The sequence below is a fragment of the Corvus cornix genome, chromosome 1 (assembly GCF_000738735.6).
Source record: "Corvus cornix cornix isolate S_Up_H32 chromosome 1, ASM73873v5, whole genome shotgun sequence".
NCBI classification, from domain to species: domain Eukaryota; kingdom Metazoa; phylum Chordata; class Aves; order Passeriformes; family Corvidae; genus Corvus; species Corvus cornix.
The window spans coordinates 44854588-44878711 of NC_046332.1; the positions used below are offsets into that span (position 1 = coordinate 44854588).

The following is a 24124-nucleotide window of genomic DNA, read 5'->3' on the forward strand; positions in this document are numbered from 1 at the left end:
GGCAAATTCAGGCTTTTCCTATGGGACAGCTTTATTGATTTGCATTCGTGACTACTTTCTTTGTACTTACCTTGTGAGAAGAGGTATGCAGTGCTCTGCAGCAATCCTCCCCAGCATGCCCACACTGGCCAACTGGTCACAGAACTGGTCTCTATCATCTTCCTGCAGCTCACTTATTTCTTCTTCTTCCCGAGAGGCCACACCATTGGCAGTCTTTGGTTATTTCAACAAAATTAGAAGCAACCAGTTAGGGTCATACTTGTTAAATTCATTATCACCACAATTTTCTGCAAGGTAATTTGCATATATGAACAACAGACTTGTACTAAATTAGACACAGAAGAGTTAAACAGAGTCAACATGGGTTCATACTGTTTTAAAATCAGTATTTCACAAACTCATTAGCAAAATGCCACATTCAGTTCATTTGCTACCATTTCAGTAGTTCTCAGTTGTCTGAGATCTTACATTAATCACATAATAGGCAGTATTTTTCATGATGAAATGAATGTTAGCCCTTTCATTAAAGATTTTCCCGAACCTACTGTTTGAGGGGACACAGTAGTTTAAAAAGTACCACTAAATTTTAAAAAAAGTACCTTAAAAGTAAATGCCATAATCTCAGTAAATAGCAGACTAATAATCCTGATGATCTCAGTTTTATTTCTTGCTGATGCAGGAGTTGCACTGTTCAATTTCTCAAAACTTATCTTGGTTGCATTATAAAATTATTTAAATTATAATCAGACCTTATTCCTTGAAGAGATGAACCATGATATGCAGAAACCAAGTATAAATACTAAAAGTGTTTCTTATCTCTTAAATAATCATAAAATTTATGCAAGTAACAAAGTAAAATAGAAGAGGCGGAGAAAGCTATCAGTCTGCTTTGTTTCTATAGAGGCCCTGGAAAACTGAATCCACACACAACTCCTTATGCAAACTGCTTTTAACCCATCTTTTCTTTATGCAACCCAGCAAATCATTCTCTTTTGTCAACTTCAAAGTTGCAGCTGTTTACTGAAGGGTGAGCCTCTGCTCTCAAAGCAGAGACTGAAAGTTCCTGTTACCGCTTTGATATTGAACAAGAAGCATTCTAAAATGCCAGCTGTGGCTTTTAAAGGTTACCCATGGGATAAATGACTTATCTCACAGAATGACATGAATTAACCTGTGTATACAAGTTATGTCAAGACCGCCTGATATGAATTCAAAGTTCTCTTGTGAAATACTTCTCTCAGTTTTGGCACTGTTATTACCATCTGTTACATATTGAGATAGCAGAATTACATTTTACACAGCTCTTTTCAGAATGAGGTACCTCTGAGATCTTTGCACAGCATCAAATTAAAGAGAGATTTTATACAGTTATTGAATTGAATCTATGCAATAACTAATTCATCCAACATTTACATCCAACTTTCTGCATAAGAATCTGTTTTAGTAAGATCCAGATTCCTGGCAAATGGACTAATCACCTTTCTTTCTCAATGGCTCAAGAGATACTTGATTTACTTTTAAGTTTTCTCTAGATAGTCAACTGTTCAAAAGCTCAACTGGGAATTTATTTTATCCAAAATGACTACATGATATTCCAAGTTTCTTCTACTTTGAGCATAGTCACTCTACATTTTTTCAGGTATTTATGCACGTCAATTATACTTTGAAGATAGTGCATGGGAGGCAACAATTATAAAAAGGGCCCCCAATTTCACTGAGGATTTTAACTAGAACTCTAATCCAGAAGGAAGGTCAAAAGTTTAGTCACTATTTGTGGAAAGAACAAGATACACATCGATTTGAGTTACAAGTTTACTTATTTTCTTTTTTTTAAGCGATTTCCAACTTTGCATTCCTTTAGTTCCTCTCCAGAATGAGAGAAACAGACTGGGAAATCACAAATGAGTAACAAGTTCAGCATTTTTTTTATTTCCAAAGTCACAAATGGCAATTCTATACTAGCTGCCTTGAGCTACGTAATATACACACACCAAAGGACATGGGCTAGTTACTGTATGTTATCATCAAAAACTACTACAATGAAGGCTTACCAAATTCCTTGTGCCATCAGGAGCAGCTAGATGGCACTGAATGTAGGAATTAAAGACTTGAACAGCATGTTGGGTAAAGAAACCTTTATGGAAATGTTTATCATCTTGGACCAAAGTAAGCCAAGATTCCAGCAACTTATCATATGCCTCCATATATACCATGTCATCTTTGTCAAGCTGTAAGAGATGGAAAACAAACCAAAAACAAATAAAAAATCTAATTTCTAAACTAAACCAGAGGAACATACTTATATTCATCATTATTTTTCAGATGTTCATGTACTGTTGAAACAAACACAAAAAAACCAGACACAAAACCGATCTAAGGATAGCCAAGAAAATATCAGAGTGAACTGATGGAATGCATTGAAAAGGTCACTGCAGCTTTCATGTCTGCTAAGCTTTAAAAACCTGTCAATGTGTTCAGCTATTTCTCTTCACCTGATATTGCAGATAGATTTATAGGTATTCCACTATTTCTGAAATAGAGAGAAAAGACAATGATTCTCTGTTCCAGAGGAAATCACTGCAAGACTGCAAGTGTTCAAGAAACCTTATTTACAGGTAGCCAGTTTTGATGATGAATCACAACTTCTTGTTCTAGGAACAAACCAAAACCCAATTAATTTGTACAGAATAAGCCTGCAACTCTAATTACTTAGTGCATTTCAACTGATGCTTCTTGGTTTTAATTATTCATGTGCTTCTATATAGTACATAAGTTGCAAAAGGAAATACCTTATCTGAAAAACGAAGTCCTAAGTTGCAGGAAAACTAAAGAATCCAAACAGCAAAGAGGCAATTTATTTTAAAAATATTTTTAATGTAACTATCAACTTTTTGTTTTGATGCAAAAATTGAACGTTTGTAAATACATCCACCTTCAAATAACTTCAGCATGACTGTATAGATAAACAGCCTGCTAAATTTCTTAAGAGGAAATCTTACAGGATGGCTCACAGAAGTTACTCTGAGATAGCAGAGCTTAGTAAAATGGTTCAATGATGAAATAAAGAGATATTAAGGCCTTAATCATGCTCCAGACACAAGAATTCCTGACTTCCAGTGAAGTTACAAACACGGTTGGATAAACAGGCAAGGAAAAGAAAACACTGGCTGGATGACTGATTAAGAGGAAAAATTGATATCACATTGGAAGCATTCCAAGATAGCTCCACAGCATCCTTTTGTAACTGCAATGCTGTCATATTTCCAAAAGTTAAAACAGGGGACATACTGATGCAATTGTGAAAACAAAACCTGAAGATGACAAGGAGAGAGGCAAAATTGTATTCAACACTAACATAAGTCATAAATTTAGGAAGGACACCACAACATGTCTTTCTAAAACTTGGCTAAAGGACACACAAATTTAGAGACAGTCATTCAATCCTGAAGAATTTTGAAACGTACATAATATATGTAAATATATAACTTACATATATGACTTTTAATAATTTTTAATAATTGAGAGCATAAACAAACAGACATGTTTTTATGAACAACAAAATACCCTCAAATATATCCAATTCATTTATTTGAAAAGGTACTAAAGAAGTTAATGCCATGAAGAAAAATTAACACCTGGAGATATTCTCATAAGCAATCTAGACTAACAAGTGCCTCCATAAAATAAATGCCCAAACAGTAAGAAGATTTTATCCATATTGAACCAATCTGGTTCCAAAGAAACCTTACTAAAAAGTCCCAGTCCTTATTTCAAATTAGCTACAGCTAGGCTACCAAAGATGTCAGGCAGGCAAACTGCCGTGCTGTCGACTGGGAGCTGAATCATTCTGATGGATCAGAACTCAGATCTTCAGGAGAGGCAAGATAAACCCAGTAAATATAAAGCAAAGATTCTTAATTCCTCCTTATTTCCTCTATGGGAAACAAAAAGAAATTTGGTCCTTCTTCCTTCCTAGCTGTCTGACCCTTTAAAGAAAAAATACTGAAAGTTGGTCAAGCAGCAAGAAGCTGCTAAGAGTTGGAAGCACAGCAAGGGGACTAAATTCAGAATGGTCTCTGTCATCACATGATATTTTTAAAAATATCACTAAACAGGAACAGCACATTAATATTTGTTTTGAGAAAAAGAAGCCTTTGATACAATTTTTATTTGACTTCTCATCCAACATCCTGTTCATACTCTTCACTAATTCAGGTGGATTATTTGATTCTACTTCTGCATAAGCATTAAGTGTTGAGCATGGCAGAGCATAGCTGTGGATGAGCATCTTCTCACACACCCAGTGCCATTAAAGGCAGAGATTACTGGTCCACCTTGCCCCATAAACTAACCCTCAGCACTGCTGAAGCTTACTGCCCTCTGTCCACCAGTGTAGCTGCTCAGGCAAATGTTTCAACCTCCTTCAGCTGATCTCCCCAACCCCAACGAGCAGGTTAAAGCAAAAGAAGCATTTGAACATCATGTTTGGATTGTGGAGTTTTTCCCGTGGTTGAAAATCAGTATTAGATGCTTTGCAGTGGTTTGCATATTTTGATTCAGAACCTCCATATTTTGACAGTTTTCATGGTAGGTCTTCCCCGTCAGGCACAAGAAGCCCCCCTAGCTGTTTCTGCCATGTTCACATGGTAAGTTCTGCTGGCATATGAAGAAGCAGAAATATGGGGAAAACAGCTTTACCAACCAGCAAAGCTTAAGGAGTACACCCGCCTGTGTTCTGCTGCATTTTGTATTTCTGAAAAGCTCCAGCAATATTACCTGAGGATTCTACTGAGCTCAACACACAGAGTATTTTATCTATCAGAAAGCTCTTCATTACAGACAGCACATGAGCTCACAGAAAGTATCACTGCACGCATTCTAAAAGAAACTTGGGGAATACATTAGCTGTGGCTAGGACATTCCTCAGCCAAAAGATTGTTTTCAGGGATGCAAAGTAGTACTTCTACAGGCACAGCACGCTGTATCATTGCACCAGACAGTGGTACAAGTTAGTGTAAGCTCTTGCTGAGAGATTAAGTGTTTTAAATGGCACCATGTTAAGCGCTGTTTTCATTAAACATGATTGTGTATTCCAGTTCTCAAGTAACAAGACGCTCCCTTTAGTTCCTTTGAATTTAAATGATAGCTGCCTATGGTTTTGCTGAATCTTATAAAGGCTTCAGGAGCATTTCTAGATGTATTGGTGAGCACCAGAATACATATTCAATATTCTACTAGAAAACCTCAAAAGCATACAAACTTTGACCAGTGAGGTTTGGAAAGGAGCTGTATTTTAGATTCTAAATTTAAACACCAATTTTTTGGTTAAGAAATGAAAAAAATGAAAAGTGTAAGTTAAGCACTTAATATAATAAATATAATAAATTTTAACCTTGCAGTGAAGACACATCTAATGTTCTTCAATGCATGCTAATTAATACACCTGTGCTCTCTGGTAAAGAAACACATCCATCAACTTTGTAACTAAATACTTCTACAATTATTTTCAAACTCAGGTAAATAACCTCTGTTACTACACCAAACTGTCAAAACAGAAAAAAAAAAAATCATACTTTCTTATGATAGTGGGGAAATATTGGCTAGTATTTTGATAGTCTCATTTTAAATCTACAGCCACTGCACATAAATAGCTTAAGTGCAAGATTACTCACCTTAATTCTTACTTTTTTTTTCCTTAAACTATGTGTCCTTGGTAGTTTTTATTTCCAATGCAACTTTTAGGAGCAGAACACTTGGGCTTTGCCAACTGCTCTTTAATGTTACAACCAAAGTTTGAAAGAAAAAAATCCTCTTAATTCCTGTGCTAGATTTGTATGGACAATTACCATTTGAACTGTGTCAGCAACGAAGGGATGATCTGAACAGCTCAGAAGTATGATGTTAACAACAGACCTTAATGGCTACATTCACTTAAAACAGAAACTCCTGACTCAGAACTCTAGGCAGCAGTTAAGTTACAGTCTGTCCATATGTTCATGTAGTCATTTTAAACTTTCAGGACTGCAGCTTGTTCACTATCTACAACAGTTTCCAGAGGAGTCCTACAACAGCAAGTCAGCAATACTTAAAGCTTTAATATTTTAAATGAATCCATTCACTTAAAATTAAAAACTTAAGAGGTGCTTTAAATCAAAACAAAGTCTGAAACAAAGTCTGAAAGATGCACGCAGTGTGTAATTACGTTCATTACGTTGTGTGAAATAAAAAGAAAATCCTCTCATATGTGATTTCAGAAATACCTGAAACCACTGAATTCACAACAGTTATTAACAAAATACCTGAATTCTCATGTCACTTATGCTTATCACAAATAGAAGCAAAAAAGGCTACCCATTTTTTTTGAGAGCAGTTACTTACCACTTCTTCCAAGGCAGCACTTCTTCCAAAAGAACAGGTGAGGTGTGCGAGGCAGTTAACAAATGAAGAGAAAAGTTCATTTGGAATGGCCGTTAAAATATTGCGAGGAAATACAGTTATCAGATTGCTGATAATACTGGAAATTCCCACTGCTTCAGAGTCTTCTATTTCAATTCTATAGATAGAAATAGCAGGTTTTTGCCATTAAGAAAATTGCTAAAAGGGAATTGGTTTTGTTGATACACATTCAATCAATAAATCTATTTCATAATAAGCCCCACCTACTTTAAACTACTCTTTCTCAATTTAAGCAATCCAACAGTAAGCACAAATTATATCCAGAAATAAGCAAGCCATACCACTTCTCCACACAGATATGCTACAGTCCAAACTAAAGATTAAAAGATGCCATCTAAATTTAGAGAGCAGGCATACATACCCATTGATAGTATTCAGTAATCCCTCAATGAAGTGTGCCAGGTAATCAACTTGTGAACCTTCATCAGGAAAGACTGGCCCATGCAAAGACGCCAGCTGTGCCAGGCACTGTAATGAATCTTGGGCCATATCTGTATCTTCTCTGATTTTTCTATGTACCTTTCAGGAAGTGAGGTAGTTAATAATACATGAAAACAGGGTGTTCTTACAACAGTCACATGGCTCTCAATCCAAAAGAGCACACACCAAAAAAAGCTTACTATAACTTCCATTCAGTCTGAAATACAAGGGTTTCTGCAACTCCCTAAACCATGGCAAACATCAAGATCGTGACTCAGCTCACACAATCTCAAGCCTTGAATTAACTCACTGAAACAAACATTTAGTTAAGGCTCATCAACATGTTGAAAATTGAACTGCCTATTGAATGTTATGTCTTAAAGAGAGAAACAGATGCCAGTCAGTCAGACATGCTGCTCCTTCTAAAAACAGCAATAATGACAGTCATCTCTATTATGCTAACTATGCCTGGGCTATACAGTCTTGCTAAAGTTAGTCAACAAGTTCAATCAAGATTATATAGATGCTTCTTTAGCAGAGGTAAACACTGAAGACATATACAAAAATGAATGCATCACTTCCTTGGCAACACCCTTATATTATACAAGGCCAACAGTAATCTTCCTCTATTTGTGCAAACTCTTATGTCATCATTTTTGTCATTGAGACTTTCTACATTTGAATCTTACTATTTCAGTAAACATATTCTCACTCCTTATTTTAATCAGTCAAGTATGGATTTAAATAATTTTTTTAGGCTCATGCCTATTTATTCACAGAAGATTTATTGAATAAATAAACAAAAAAATATAAAGTAACTTTTTCACCCAGAAGCAAAATTTAGCTAAATTATTTCAGCAATATTATACCAAAAACTACATTAAAACACTAACCATTCCTCTGTGGTGTTATAGTTGCAAGTTCACCTAACTCATAACTAGTTGGATTAGCTGCACAGTTAATCCCTGAAAGATCAAACTAGCAGGAAAAACAAACCCTGCAACAGAAATACCCCTCCTAATATATGTCCCACATGAGGCTGAGATTAGAAATGAAGGCGCTCATTCTAACATAGCAGTCCTGCCTGCCAACTTTTGCAAGGTTATTAAAATTTCTCAGATCACATAAATGAATAAAAATTATTACCATTTACTTACATTACTTCAAACAGCAAACTACTGCTGCAAGCCTCAACCATTGCAAATCAGGAATCTAAAACCAGAACTGACAGCATACTGCCCTGGCTAGTGTTCATTCAAAAATAATGGAATACAGGCAAGCCTTTGTTACTATTAAGTAAAACATAAATGTATTAAAACAAATCTGCATATTATTAAAAGTATTTTTCTTATCACAAATAAGTAATTGTAAACCAATCAAGGAAACAGATATGCAACTCTGACAACTTCATACTGTTAAACAAAGAAGGGTTAACATGTAAGCCAAAAAGTTATTTGCATGTGGAGATTCACAGCTGACAGTAGCAACTGTCTGGATAGTCTAGACAGCTGTTCAGATTGTGTGTAGCTGCTGAGAGTTCTGCCAGTGATTTTTTTTTACCTTTTCAAAACTGCTGGATAAACTTGCAGTAAAAAATATAAAAATAAAAATTTAAATTTATCAAAAATCCTATCAAGTAAGGACATATATCCAAACACATACTGTCAAGCAGCACTGGAGAGTTACATCTACACTGTATTATAACAACTTCGTCCAAGTTTTGAGCACATTTCTCTGCTTTGCAAAAATGAAAAAAAAACTGAGAATGCTGAATTCTCAGATCCCAAGAGATGTAACCTAAGTCAAATTGCATAGCAAATGAATTTATAAGCCAATATATGTTGCTGCTGCAGTAAGTCCTGGCTGAGCAATGACTACAAACTTCTCCCAACAGCTGTAAAAATAAAACAACACAAGTTCTATCCATTTTTAATATTGTGGGGCTTTTAAGTTACAGAAATTGAATATTACGTTCGCCCAACACTACCTCTTCCACAGCCCTCCTGACTTACTCCATTTTAACTTGCATGGATTTCCTTTGTGCTGAGAAAAGTGATGCAGAATTCTGTATGCTGAAACTGGCTAGAAAACTACAACTACATGACTTATTTTCAGCTGTTCTGTTGAGCAAATGCTATAACATCAGCGAACACATACTGTTCGTTTGATCTTTTCTGAGAGCCGTTACACCTTATCTGAAAGAGTCACTACTCTTCTATTGCTCATCGTGCTTTGTTTTGCCTGACGAGTACATGCCCAGAAGTATTAAATGTATAAAAGTTTAGATAACTACAAGCCTTTTTCTGTTGCTAGTAGTCATCAATTTAAAGCAATTAATAGGCAAAATACATATTCAGTACCCTATGAAAAAGACAATACTTCTGTCTGCTTCAATAAGCAAGGTGAAGTGAACAGAATCAGTCCTACCTGATGCAAAAGGAAGAGTCCGACAATACAGTTTTAGAACAGGAAGGAGCTGCTTTCCCTGTGGTCTGGACTATGAAAGTTGAAGAAAGAAACTTACTGTAAAGAAAAGCTCCATAACTCTGCTGTCCAGGAGGGTCTCGCGCCAGGATTCTGTTGGCTTTAGCATCACATTTTGTGAGGATTCAAACATAGCTATATAATGTCTGCCCAGTTATCTGGTGTCAAGGTCAACAATAACATTCCTACTTGGCTTTTAAAAAATCCTAGATACAACAGGATCCATTCAGAAAGAATGTAATGGAAACAAACTTTAAGCCTCTTCACATACACAGCATAATTCATGCATGAGGCCAAGGAATAAAAGGTATTAAGTATTGAAAAAAAGAATGCTCCAGGAATGTTAGATAACAGTTTGATCGTAATTATGAGACATACCATAGTGATACGATCACTTTGATAACCAGGGTGTCTAATGTGACACAGCGAGAAGGGAAAAAAGCAACCGCAATTAACAGGTGTTAAAATTTATGCAAAATAGAAAATAATTTTCTAAAAAATTTTCCTGGCAGCTTTTAAAAAGTCCTTACCATAGCTAAAGATAGCTCATTGAAATCTATATCTTATTTTTCTAAATAGCCAGATATGTGTCACAGAATGCAGATATGTTAGCCCTGCATTAATCTACATTTTCTAATTACACTGAGAAGAACAAAAGCACAAGTCAGCACAAGGCATTGTCATATTAAACATGTTTGTGAGAGACGCCTATGAAAAATGTGCAGGCTGTAAAGACAATTTTGCTACACTCATTTCAGCTCCCACCACGCATAACTTAATTTACAAAATTCTGCAAATGTTCTAGTACAGAAAAAACAGAGACATGAGCAAAAACATTTAAACAAACAGGTTCAATTCTTTGTCAGTCTGATCACACAACAGTTTTTATCAAAAATTTTTGGAAGTACTTCCCTTTGTGACACCACCCATTTCAAGTAATAGTTGCTAAGTTAAAGCAGTTTTACTAATGTTTTATTTGTCTTTCTTAAACCCAGATTATCCTCTTTGATCCCTTTCTAACCCAACCATCAGAGTAAGTAACAGCATGTTCAGCTGCACATAATTTACTTACTGGTAATGAACGGCATTACCTTTTGTACTGTAAGTAACCCAGTGTGATAAAAAAAGTGTGTAAGAAACTAATTCTATGTCTAGAAGCACATAAATTTTACAATGGTATTGTTCAAAACAGTAGACCCCATAACTGTTGATGGGTTTTGTTTAAGGGAACAATATTTAAAACAAGCACGTAGTTTAGTATGAAAAATTGTGTCACAAAGCAGGATGCACGGTTTCAGTTTATTTATACTTGTCTTCTGAGTTTTGCCACAAAACAAAATTCCTAACGACACTGTGCAAAACCATATTCCAAAAAAGGGACTTCTTCCACAGTACAGTACCAAGTGGACCTTCACTGGTGGTATGTGCCCAGGACTGTTGTCAGCACCTTACGCTGCGTAAGAACAATCAGGGGTTTTCACATTAGTGCAAAATAAAGCCAGTTTCACAATTTTCAAAATTATCAATGTATGTTGAGCTATACCAGATCTGCATTATTTCAGATGGCGAAAAACTAAAAGTCACAGAATTTTCTACTTTACTTCCATCTGAAATACTGATGCAATTTAATTGATCAAATATGCTTTGGTTCTACCCACTTAAAAAAAAAAAAGTGCATGAAATTATCACACGCAAGCATCCTTTATCAGGAGTAATATTCTAAATAAAAACTAATTTTATCTGGCAAATTAAGCTATGCCTTTTTTCCTTTCCATTTAGAATGTTTTAGTCAAAATGGTATTTTAAAATTGTTTACTTACAAGAACGTCCTTTGCTGTGACTCTCCAATAAGCTATTGTCTTCCCACAATATGTCCAAGCCAATCATAAACACATTATCGGTCTCTGAAAATGAATTTACTCTTCGCTAGGTTGAGTCTATGAGGGGACCAGCTACAAAATGCTTTTCACATGGAATGAAAGAAGCGCTAGTTTGCTGTCACTATTTTAACAAGACTCACTATTCAGCAGCCCTATCCTGTTATTTTTAGTCCTGTTTCTATGCTAATGGTCCAATGACACATCTGACAACAGGCAATTTGTGGGTAAAATATCTGTTCACTGAACACTACAAATTTTGACTCCACCTATCATGGAGATCTGCACCCGTTTTCCATCGTGTGCTAAATGTACGCAAACATTAGCAGAAACTGGCTTTGGACATGCTTACTGCCATGAAGTACCCCAGCTTATGTTGTGCTATGGTTTGGTCTTAGTAACAGCAGTCTAGCTATACCAAACCTGAAAAAAATTGCACTAAATTACCTTGTACATGGGTGTACACAGGACAAATGCACTCTTCATCACCCAAAATTAACTTACTTCTCAAAACTTACAAAGGAAAAAAAAGTACAGAACAAGCATAACACTTTTTTTCTAAGCACTCAAGCTTATGATTTAGACTTACAACATAGATTTATGATAAGCATAGATTAATCTACTATGACATCCTGGACAGTTTGCGGGTTTTTTTGTTTCTAAAATGAAAAACAATTGTAAACCACTTCTGGTAATAATACAAATGTTTCTAACACTCCCAGGTCTACTGAGCAATGGCTAACTCTTAATACAATTCACTTTGAATGATATGGAAATCCAGGCTAACAAACAGCTACCAGAAGCATGTCAATGTTTCACCCATTTGGCAAGACTTAGGACACTGATTCCTTCAGACACTGGAATCTTCTGCATGAATCAGATTATTCAGTGATGTGAACCAAACTCTATTAAAAAGCATAAGAATATAATTAGATGCCTTCATGTATGATAAGGCTCATATGCTGGCTATTAGTGCCTAGACAGGAAGAGGAGAAGACCATAATGTTAAAGAAGACTCTATTTATGCATGTAGACATTAGCTCTATGCTTGGTTTTGTTTCATGAGCTGGAGAAATAAGAGTAGTATTTTATACATTATAAATTTTTTATTTTAAAACTGACTTAGAAAAAAAAGTTTGAGGTTTTATGTGTTTCTTGGAGGAGCATCTAAAGCAACAAAAATAAAAGACCAACAAATGCGTAGTTTTCCTCTCACTCATAGCCTCTGTCCCAGGAAGGGACTGATAGGTGAAGATGAATATCAAAATATTTCATTTCCACAAAGAAGTAAGTTTGGAACTCAAAAATCAAAGCTGAGATTTCTTCTACTAGAACCCCATCCATAAGTTTGTGCACAGAAGTTAAAAAAAAAAAAAAAAAAATCTCAGAAATGGAAGAAAAAATCCTGAAGTGTTAAGGTCTGAATATCTTTCTTAAAAGTTATTCTAATCACTTTACTTCTGTTGTTTGAAATATTTCTGGACAACTTTGTGCCAGTCACAGACTTGCATTTTAAAAATAAAAAACTGCCTTAGAAAGTTACCTGCCCTCCAGTGATATGTTAAATACTGATTTTATCTGGATTTTTAAGACCTCCTCTGGCTTCCTAGCTAGTGAGCCAAGCACATGGGATGAGTCTAAGGAGCAACCGCCTAAAACTGCTGCAGAGGATTGCTGCCCCCTATAGAGAAATCCTTCACAGACCTTTCCATACCTCATACTCTCAGCAAATACATCCAGCAACCAGGGCAAGGAGCATATGCTTAAATGTTATTAAACACAAGTAGTCTTAACAGTCACGAGAATGAAACAATACTTTGTGATGGAGACACTGGACTCAGATTGCAGGAACAGGAGTAGGAAGTGTAGGAACACCCAAGCTAATTTTAAACCCTGCCGATTCCAGAGCCATGCCAGTTCCAAGGCTCATGACCACCCATATGGATTCTGCAGCTCTTGGTACATTCTGCTGCTATGGTTATGCAGCTTATGGTATGCAAGCTGATCACTTCCAGCCTAACTTGCACTTAAAGCACCTGTGCACAAGTGGCTGCCACACAGATGTGGCTTAGGAGTCACACCTTTCCACCACACACCAGCTGCCATCCAGGGTGTTGTGACCATCGCTGCAAAACTGGAAAAGTAAAACCACTGGGGCAAGAGAGCACAATATCCGCTCCCTTTCATAAAAAAGGTCATTCCTGGTCTCTTTTCCTCTTCTGATATTCATGCTTTTAAGATGTTCCTACATTGCAAACTGATTACAGAATTCATTCAGGAAAACCAAAATGATGAAAGACTAATTGTTAAAAAGTTCAACATCGAAACAAATATGTTTAGTGCAATTATGACAGAATTCAGGAGATCTGCCAATCTTCTTGGGTTTGCCCAAAGTCATCTTAAAAAGTTGCTAGAAAGGATTGACGAGAAAACACATAGTGCCCTAGAAATAATTTCTAAACATCAGGGATTTCAAAGTCAGGTCAGTTTTCACCTAAAAGTGATAGGTGATAAAAGTCTGATAAGAGTAAAATGCAGCTCTCTTAAATACAGCTATTTCATTTACATTGAATGAAATGTACAGTGTACAGTTATATTGACTTTTGCTCTGTATCCCAAACAATAGACAGGATAGTGGCCCAATGCTTCATTTCTCAGATAAAAACAGACTGCTGCAGTAAATTCAGGATAATTCCAGGCTGCTAACAAACACAAAGGCCTATGGAAAGCGCCCATGTTGCTGAAGAAATCTGTGTTGTCACTCCTTTGTACAGGTAGAATAATGTCTGTAGTTGTGCAACAAATCAAACCAGGGGCCACAACCTGCTAAAAAACCCCACATTTTCAGCCAGGTGGTTCCCTGCTCAGCATCATGCTCATGGGAGATGATAAGGCAGGATGCTTTTTCAGCAGCAATGCCAACTTGAATCATTCCTCAAAACCAACCTTGAATGCTCTGTGTGGTTTTCACGCACTCCCATTATGCACAACAGATGCTACCAATCTGGGTTGGACTGAGTTCAAATCTTAAAAGTCTGCAGAACTACATGGTTCACAGAACCTTCCAGACAGGTGTCTCATTCTGGCCTGAGGTTTAAAAGACCTTTTGAAACAGAGATATGATGAGCTTTCTTCCTTTAACTGCGTGGCCAAGGAACACAAAAATGTTCAGATCAGACAAAAACTTCAGTCAGTTCATACAACTGCCGTGGCACCATCAATTCCAATGGAACAGCAATGATGTGTATTAGTAGAGTGCAAACCACTAGGTGCAAACCACATAACCTGCATTTTAAATCCCCTATTCTACATTCACTTGAAAATTTGCCAGCTTGCCTCCAAGCAAGTACAGGCACTAAAGAACTAAGGCTCAAGTATCTCTTTATTCATATACTGTAATCCATACATTGAAGAATAAGGGATAAGTACTTCTATGACAGCTTCTAATGACAGATAATAGACATCTTTCTGTAGATGGGAGACAGCTGGACACAATTCTAATGTTCTGTTAAAGAACTTTTATGTTTGAGGACATTCAGTCAAAGTCCACTAGAATATGGCTACCAGGAACAGAAAAATCCCAAAGTCAAGACGACGACAGAAATATCTCTGGAAGTAAAATGATAAAAATTATAATTCTATCCTCACTTCACAGGATGTGTATGTCCATGCCAATGTGCATTAAAGCCCAACAACATTCAGCTTCTTAACTGGACACTTTGGGTACTCACAATGTACTAAAAGTCAGATGCTTGAAGGACCTTTTGTAAAAGAGAGGGCCGTACTTTTTAGTATTGATCAACTGTACTTCCTTAATTAGTCAAAACATTCATTTAAGAAAAGATGCAGTTAAAACTAGTTCCATCAGAGTAAATAACATTTAACAATACTGTAACAGCACTGAAAAAAGAAACTGTACAGAAGCCAACATGCCACAAGATACTATCTCTGAAGCATCCACAAACACCGGGTAAACTAATATCTCAAGGTGGCAGATAAAAATAACAATAGATGATTGTTGGAAAATGAAATGGGAGAAACTGCACATTACTGAAGGGAGGTTTCCTAGGTCACTGTGCCATGTCCGTCCTACTGCAGGCACTACATCCCAAGATAATTTAAAAATACTGAGCTCCAATTTGAAATTAGGTAGGTGACAGAGCTTCTTCTTTTGTTGCTCCAATGAGGTGGGTATTCCAGAATGCATCTTTCATGGTAGCAATAGACAATGCAGACTTACTGCAACTTTTCTTGCAATTGGTGGCAACACTGTCCAAGACTGCATTTAACAACGCAACACTTATCAAGTTTTCCTATAACAGCACAGAACTCTTGAGAAGTGGTATGTTTTGATCCAATTCTAACAGCTTGGGGATTTGAAGGTGCCACTTTGCAGTAGTCACAATGTGCCACTTCGCAATAGTCACCATACGGTTAATGCACTTTTATGTTACTTCTCCTTTTTGGAGATACAAGAATCTTGCTAAAGATTACATAAATATGCTGCAGATTACTGTGATGCTGCAGGAAATACTGAGAATCAATACTATCTTGCCAGGGGAAATACCAACTGAAGGGAAAAAGTTGTATCTGAGAATACAATGGATCATTTTACTCCATGCTTCAAGTATTAAATTTATGCCCATTGCTTCAGCATATGTACTGTCAAGATTTAGAAAGAGGACACCAAAAGGACTTTAACCAATCAATCAACACAGCAATTCTTACATTCTTACATAATGTGCTATCTATTTAGAAACTACAGCCAAGCTAAGTTTCACTGCCCATGAGCTGACAATCAACAGTTAAACAGGTCATCTTAAGGAAAAGATTTATGCCACAATACAATCAACATGGCACTGTAAACCCCAATAGTTACTGAATATTTGGCAGCTAAGGCCAGCTTTTCTCAAGGATGACTGAAGATGGTCCAACTTCTCTGAAAACAGGTTGATACATAAAGAAAGAAGACGCAAGCTGGTGCTGCAATTCTTACAGCAAAATGAAACATCCAATGGTAGAAAACAAAAAGACAGTATCAGGTGGATCAGAAATTACAAAAATATTTGAAATGGATCCATCAAGAGCACTTAGGTCCGTCCAGCTTCCAGAAATGGCCAGAACCTGCTTAAGAGCTGTAGTATCTAAAGGCCAAATAGCAGAAAACGATTAACCTTAAGCAGTAGTATGGCTTGCTTTGCTATTTCTAGTAACATTTATTTACTAGCACCTAAATCACTTCATATTATATAGACATATAAAGGAAAGCTGGAATTCCAAGACTCCATAGGTTGCATGTATCTATCAATCTATCCATATGGCTCCACCAGTGCAAAGACTAGGACAAAGAGCTCATGAAGAATTACAGCCTTCACTTTCAAACTATTCTAAGATCCCAGACACACCTACAGGTTAGAAGTGATTAAGAGCAGCACTGCAGAGAAGCACTCAAGGGTGATGGTTGATGAAAGACTCAACATGAGCCAACAATGTGCACTTACAGCCCAGAAGGACAACTGCCTCCTGGGCTGAACCAAAAGGTTGAAGGAGGTGATTTCTCCCTGTGCTTGGCTCTTGTGAGACCCCACCTGGAGTACTGACTACAGTTCTGGTGTCCCCAACATAAGAAGGACACAGAACTGTTGGAGTAAGTCCAGAGGAGGCCATGCAGCTGGTAAGAGGACTGAAGCACCTCCCCTATGAAGACAGGTTGAGAAAGTTGGGGCTGTTGAGCCCGCAGAAGAGAAGGTTGTGTGGAGACCTCACAGCAACCTTCCAGCGTCTGAAGGGGGCCTACAGGGAAGCTGGAGAGGGATTCTTTGTCAGGAACTGCATGACAGGACAAGGAGTAATGGGCACAAACTGAGAGGAAATTCAGGTTAGATAGTAGGAAGAAGTTCCTTATTGTGAGGATAGTGAGGCATGGGAACAGGTTGCCCAGTTAAGCTGTGGATGCCCCAACCCTGGAAGTGTTCAAGGCCAGGTTGGATGGGGCTCTGAGCAGCCTGGTGAAGGTGTCCCTGCCCATGGCAGGGGGGTTGGAAATGGATGATCTTTAAGGTCCCTTCCAAGCCCTTAACATTCTTTGATTTTGTATTTAAGACTACATCAGAAGTTTGTGCAGAGGCAGACTAAAATTCAGATGGAACCACCACTGCACAATACAAGAGCGTTTTCTTTCTATTTCAAATCCCAAATCCACTTCCAAAGTGCAGTAATTTGACTACAGTCTCCATCTTATAGGCACATGGGCTAAATTCCTCTCTGAACCCCTGCCAAACCACTTCAGGGACGATAGAAGTGGGATATTGACTTTTAATTCACAGAACCTTTCTTAAAGCCAATATAACTGGCATTCTGCTTTACAGATGTGAACCAAGGAATATCCAGTTTCAAATAAATTTACTTTTGCTGCCTGCTGCATAATGAACAGACTAAAAGAAAACAAAAATACACAGATATCACCTTCTGACTGTCACACCAGGAAAGCAAAAAAAAAATCCTTCACAGTGGATTTGAGAGCAACATCAAGATTCCTGCAGTATGTATAACTTGGTAGCAATTTCAAAAGTTTTAGGAAAAAAGTTTATAAACCAGTTTAAAAATTTGGCTCTTGGGAAGTTTGCTGAGCTTCTTAAAGGCAGTCTGGCTATTAAAACAGATACTATAATGATTTACCAGACATGCTGTCTAAAACCTCTATTAAATACAGAGTATTATTGAGTATTTCTACAATATTTGTCTAGCCTGAACATTTTTATATCTTTTTTTCTTCTCTCCTTCACTAAGACCCTTTCTCTTTCTGATTCCCATTTCCTTCTCTACTTTCCACTCCACCTTTCTCTGGACTAATGATCAGCATATATCTCAAAAATATCAAAACAGAAGCAATGGCACCTGTGTAAAATGAAGTTGACATTTCTTTTCTCTGCTACCAAATACTTTTTTCAGACTGAAGAGACTCTATTCTGTGTTCTAGTATATACCATGTTGTTTTGAGGGGAGTTGGTTGAACATGCATATTCCTACATGATGGGGCATTTTGTCTGTCCCTACCTCTTCTCTGAGGGAGAGAAGTAGGACAGATCAGGCCTCTGCATAAAAATTTATCAGGGCTTAGACTCTTCCTCATATGGTTCTACACTGAAGTAGCAAATTACATGTTTCCTGTTCCCTGCACCAACCAGACAGACCATCAACCTGTAAAACGGGGGTGCTCTGTTTTCTCTTTTATGTAAAATACTTTTAAACTTTAATGAAGAACAGCAGCTTCCATATGTAAGCATCTCTTAGTAAGCATGGTGGAGACAAAAAGCACTAATGGAAGGAAACATAAATCAAGGACTAAACTTAAAAGTTTATACGTTTTATGGTTTACTCTCCTTACAAAGACTTTACTCATCACCCAAGAAGTGACGCAAGTCAAGGGAAAAAAAGGGCCTGACATGAAAAGGATATAATTTGGAGGAAGGAAGTTCCAGCTTAAGACCTGATTGGCTAGTGCAAGATAACGCTGAAACACTGAAGACATCTGAGCATTGAGGTTTTCACGTCTGCTGAATTCCTGAAGTACCTCTACTGTGAGCATGAAGATCTGCCGCAGATCGTCCTCCTACAGTCAGGACGAACACAATACATTCAGTATCTCAGACATTTAGAAACGTTGATCAACAAGAAATACTTTTCCAAAGAGAAAAAAAATTTCCAGCTTCACCCTATTTTTCATTAAAATACAGAAAATACTCTGAAATTGTGAGAACCCCCCTTTTGTCAAAATTAATTGACTACGTTTGCAAAGACTATGAAAAAATCCTCCCATAAATACTAGTCGTTAAAAGATAAAAAACCAATATGTTTTTAATAAGTGGTGGAGAAAAGAGTTGGTCTTTGGCATGAAAAAAAGTTGGTAATTTGTTCCACAACAGTCAGTTTAAAGCAATGCCTTCACAAAAACATTTCTGACTGGCCAAACAATACATCTGAGACAACCAGACTACACCATCTGCAATAATATTTTTAAATACATACATAGCTCTCCTTGGCTTTAAACCAAAGCTATATTTAAGACTATCATTGTTCCACAGAGTATTCGTTTTGTTTGCAATTGGTAGCCAAGGAATTAAAGAGTCCAACAGCATAAAGATCTGTAGCTCTACATTCATAAAATGAGCACAAAGGGGTTGCACCTTTTTGATATAAGTTTTTAAAAAATACATTATCAATTTTCCTGAAGTAGCCAGTATCTGCATTATTTTCAGTATCTGGCCTTTTAAATGATTTTAGGCAAACAGTGTACCTGACTGCACCTGCAACAACAAAGTATTTCAGCTTCTCAATGTTTAAATTCTAGAAAGAGAGGTAGCATATATCAATACAGAACTAGTTTACCTGAAATATACGTTTACAGTTACCATGGAACTCCATGCTTAGTCCAATGTTGCTGGTTTTACTTGAACTTGAGAACTCGCTCAACAACGCCGTTAGAATGGAACAGGCCAAAGTTTGCTATAAAAAAAATAAGGGGGAATAATATAACTAAAAGGTGTCCAATAATGCAATAGCACCTACAGTGTCCTTCATTTTTCTATTAGCATTTTAATACAACTATTACTTCAGTTCCATCTAACACAAACTAGAACAAGGCAAACTTTCAGGAAAATAGATTACTGGATGAACCATTTCTGGAATCATCAGGGCTCCATCCTTAAAAAAGAAATTCGAGTATTTGAGCAATATAGAAGCTGGTACCTGTGTGATCATCACTACAAATAGAAACCAACTTACTGCAAACCATTTCCCAGCCTTTCCATTTACCTTCTCTCCCTGTGCACAGGCCTTTACAGTTATTAGTTTCAGGTAAGATTCATTTTCCACTTATTTCTATTTATCTAACAGTTCAGGTCGCTCTGGAGGTTTTTTTGGCCCTTCTTTGCATTTGCTACACTTACCATGTTGGTATTTGATCATGATTAACTTTATAGCAACAAAAGTGATACAAGTTTGTCAAAAACAACACCTGCAATAACACTCTCCACTACATCTTTTCCCTCTCTCCCCATCAAAAAAATTAGAAGAGGAATCCACAGAAAGCTCGAATGCTTGAAAGGTCTTGGATATCTCCCTCCAAAGCACCACATCCACAAGCCTCAGAAATAACCCTTAAAACTACTCTATTAAAATTATGTCTCTGAAGAGATATAAAAATTGGTGAGAAAAAGGCATATGTTAATTTTAGAGACACAGATTCATGAAGACTGAAGGTTTAAGTATCTTTTTCATTCTCAAAATTGAAGATAAGGTAAATGAAACGCTTATCTAAAATACAACTTAAAAGCCAACTTTGTTGTTTCTTGAAATATAAAAAAAAGCTTTTTTTCCTGATGCCAAAGTCCAGAAACCATCATCACCAGTTTTAATATCTTTTAACTGATCCCTGCACACAAAGAGGAGTAAGTATTGCACAGTGGAGATGCAAGTAGTACTTCAGACTTGTGCTGTACACTACTGTAACAAGCAGAATAGAAAGTGTATACTGCTGAAATGAAAAGACTTTTTGTTAAAGAGATGTTCTTTACAAAAAACTCCAAAATTACTGGCTATCCTCCCAGACTTTTTGGAGCCAAGGTGCCAGGCATGGACAGAGGGATAGGAATTGTTAAAGGGTCATGCATGCCAGCAAGTGTCCAGGGGTTAAACAGAAATATGCACACTACCTCTGAACACCCGAAAGATTAAAGTGGAGATGATACTATTTATGCAAGCTCATACAACAGCTGAGACCAGTGCCATCCACCCACCAACTGCAACATCTTTGTTCAGAAATGCCTCTGAAGTCAGTACCTTGACCCCCCCAGACAACTAGTTATCTTAGTCAGTGTACACTAAATTAACATTCTTATTCACTAAATAAGTTCCAGACAGATCAAACATAGTGGCTTTGTGATAATACACAGGTTTTCTCTTCCACTATGCAGTAAAGCTGTGTAAGTACAGCAGACCAGCATATTGCTGATCAGTTGCTAAGTAAAAGCTTTCCCATTTTAAAGAAATTATTTGTTTCAAGTGCACTATTTCTCATTTACAATCAGCTCTGTCAAACAACATATATGACTAAAGAAGCACTTAGACAGTGAAAACCAGCATCACAATTTAAACTACTCCAGTAAAAGTGCAACTTTGTCACTTCTATACTAGAAGTATTTCTATATTAGCTCAAACATCTCAGTATTTTATTTCCAAATTTTATTTATTTTTTATTTAATTTAGTTCCAAAATTTTATTTATTTCTGTGCAAGGTATTTTTTTAGTTAGAAGAAATACAGATTTGATCTAATACCAAAAAAATCAGTATAGGCTAGTATTGAGTTTTAAATCCAACACTAAAAGTTCCATATGAAAAGAATTAACCTGGATTTTTAAAAAAGAAGACAAAAAAAAACCAACTAAAAAAACCCCTCAGGTTTGACTTCAGGACAATGCTTCAGATAAGACTACATGTTTTAAAGAAATAAGGCAGAGTTTTCTCACGTGACTTTCTAAACAGTTTAAAACACAAGTTTTTATTTGATGCTTAAATTAGTGACTCACTCACATTTTTCAGCTCAAAGCAACCACAATGTAAGGACATCACTAGCTGCAATTACAAATCTGTACACTTTGATGCTCTGTAACATACCCTGATTACCAAGTGCTATCAGTGGCTCCAACAGTACAACCAACCAGGCTAAAACTAAACTGCTTCTGCTTTATCATATTAAGATCTTGCCACCAAGACACCATCCAGACCACCACAGAACAAGCAGGGCAGCAATGCAGACTACCCATCATTTGCAGTTCATTGCCAATTGTTGGAAAATAAATCACCAAGTTCAAATAGGCAAGAACAATAGGAAAAAAGTTTGTTTCCACTGTGATTACAAATACTTAATATTAGCTGCAATAGCTCCTTCCTTTTTCTCCAATTTGTTTATAGGTATATAGTAATTTATCCTTTCTCTTTGGAGAGTAATGTGTTACTGCATGGTAAAAATGTGTTACAGATTTTCTGTGTGCTTTTCTCCTGATTTCAAGGAAAAATTAAAAGGAAGGTTAAATTTTATGACTGATAGTAAAGACATCTTTTTTAAAGTGTAAAGAGCAATGGGTACAGGTAGGCTGACTAAATCTGCTAAGAGTCCAATAAAGCAGCTTGAGCAGTGACCTATACCCCTGATTACAGTGAGAACTAGTTCAGATAGTTTTGGGACATCAGCATCTGCTTTGAGCATGACAAGAGAAAAATGATGTTACTAGATTTATACACCTTATTCCGTCCAGCACACTAGCTCACAGCAAATGCCAGGGCACACTGCATCCCTCTGGTTTACTCCCTCCTACTGAATTCCCAGCATCCCATCAACTTCCTTAACTTGGTATTTCAATACCTGGGGTGCCTGCCCCATTCCCTCACCATGCCAAGGGCCTCATGTGCAATATTTGCACATCCGTACACTTCTGTCGCCATCTGCACTTGCGCTTACCCCTTGCATCCATAAGGAATTGTAAGCACTCCCATATATTCCAGGTCATCAGGGGAGGAGAAGACCAAAGAGAAGATACTGGCCAGTAATTTAAAATTTACTGCAACAACAGGATGAGGTGAGATGGCTTGAGACTGGTTTCCTAGAAGGCAGGTGCCAGCCTCCATGAGTTCAGCTCTCAGACAAGAGCAGAGGAACAGATCAAGACTCTAACCTGTCCTTGCAAGGTCAAGTATTTGCACAGAGCTTTGCAAAACCACCACTGCTTCCCAAAATTGCCATAAGGCTACAGGAATTTATATAGACTTGTGCATAGCAGTAAGATGGCCATTTTCATGAGTACTAACAAATTATTAGCTTAAAAGAATATTTGCCCTGCCATCTAGTTAACTTTCCTGAATATGCAGTAGTACTTCAGAAACTCCGGAATAAAGCTCAAGTAAATTTTACTAAAAATAAAATTTTATTTTCATAAAGTAACTTTACTGAAGGTTAACTACTAATATTTTGAATCACGTTTTTTAATATACAGCTACATTTGGTGTGAAGACACTAAGTACCTCAACACAAATACTATCAGAAGAAAGATTTCAAAAATTTTAAAAGCAACAATTTCAGTGAAACCAATACTGGTGTGCTCGGTGAACTAAAATTTCTTCCTCATAAATGTAGGAAAATTCAATGCACCTAACACATAAAAAATTCTAGGGTGGAGGGTTTGGGGATTTTTTGTGTTTTGTTTTTTGTTGTTGTTTTTGGTGTGGGTTTGGTTGGTTCGTTTGTTTGTTCATTTGTTTTGTGGTGGGGGTTTTTTGGTTCTTTTTTAAACGTTTTTTTTTAAGGTTTTTGCCACACCACAGAAGAGATTAACAATGCAAGTTAATAATACCACACTGTAATAAGTAGAAAATGCACGTGACTCTGGGCATCATATTAAAAGCCAGATCTGAGTGTCTATTGTGCAGCAATGCCATTAACTTCATACCAGTAAGAGTACACCTCTGAACCTAGTTTGACTCATTCGCTAGCAATTTCACTAGTTCTGCCACAAGTACATGCCCAAACAATAAGCCCATCTAACAAAATAAAATCCTTCTCTTGTTGAGAGAGAGGATTGCCTCTGAGAATAGCTTGGCACTCACCCCAGTTAGCTTTATTACCAGGAGTAAACTTCATGAAAGATCGCTATACAAAAAATAGACACTCAGCTGCTCAAACAGAAGATCAATGGGACTTGTGATAAGAGATTAACTTGGCAATCAGACACCCAGTAGTAACACTGTTTTAGTGGTTTTCTTTTCAAATGACTTTAATAAAACACAGACACTACAGAAAGACCATGCACCATTTTAACAGTAAACAACATTT

At 36.9% G+C, this 24124-nt stretch overlaps 1 protein-coding gene across 1 annotated transcript in view; it reads right to left on the reverse strand.

The window, feature by feature from the left end:
* Positions 1-24124, reverse strand: part of XPO4 (exportin 4) — an 81254-nt gene that overhangs the window by 25079 nt on the left and 32051 nt on the right. Inside the window, exons 5-11 of the mRNA XM_039565055.1 lie at positions 19626-19742; positions 18696-18849; positions 9401-9513; positions 6818-6975; positions 6379-6553; positions 2052-2228; positions 71-213 (exon numbers count right to left, since the gene is read on the reverse strand). Of these exons, the coding sequence (XP_039420989.1) occupies positions 71-213; positions 2052-2228; positions 6379-6553; positions 6818-6975; positions 9401-9513; positions 18696-18849; positions 19626-19742 (1037 nt within the window). The remainder of the gene's footprint in view (positions 1-70; positions 214-2051; positions 2229-6378; positions 6554-6817; positions 6976-9400; positions 9514-18695; positions 18850-19625; positions 19743-24124) is intronic.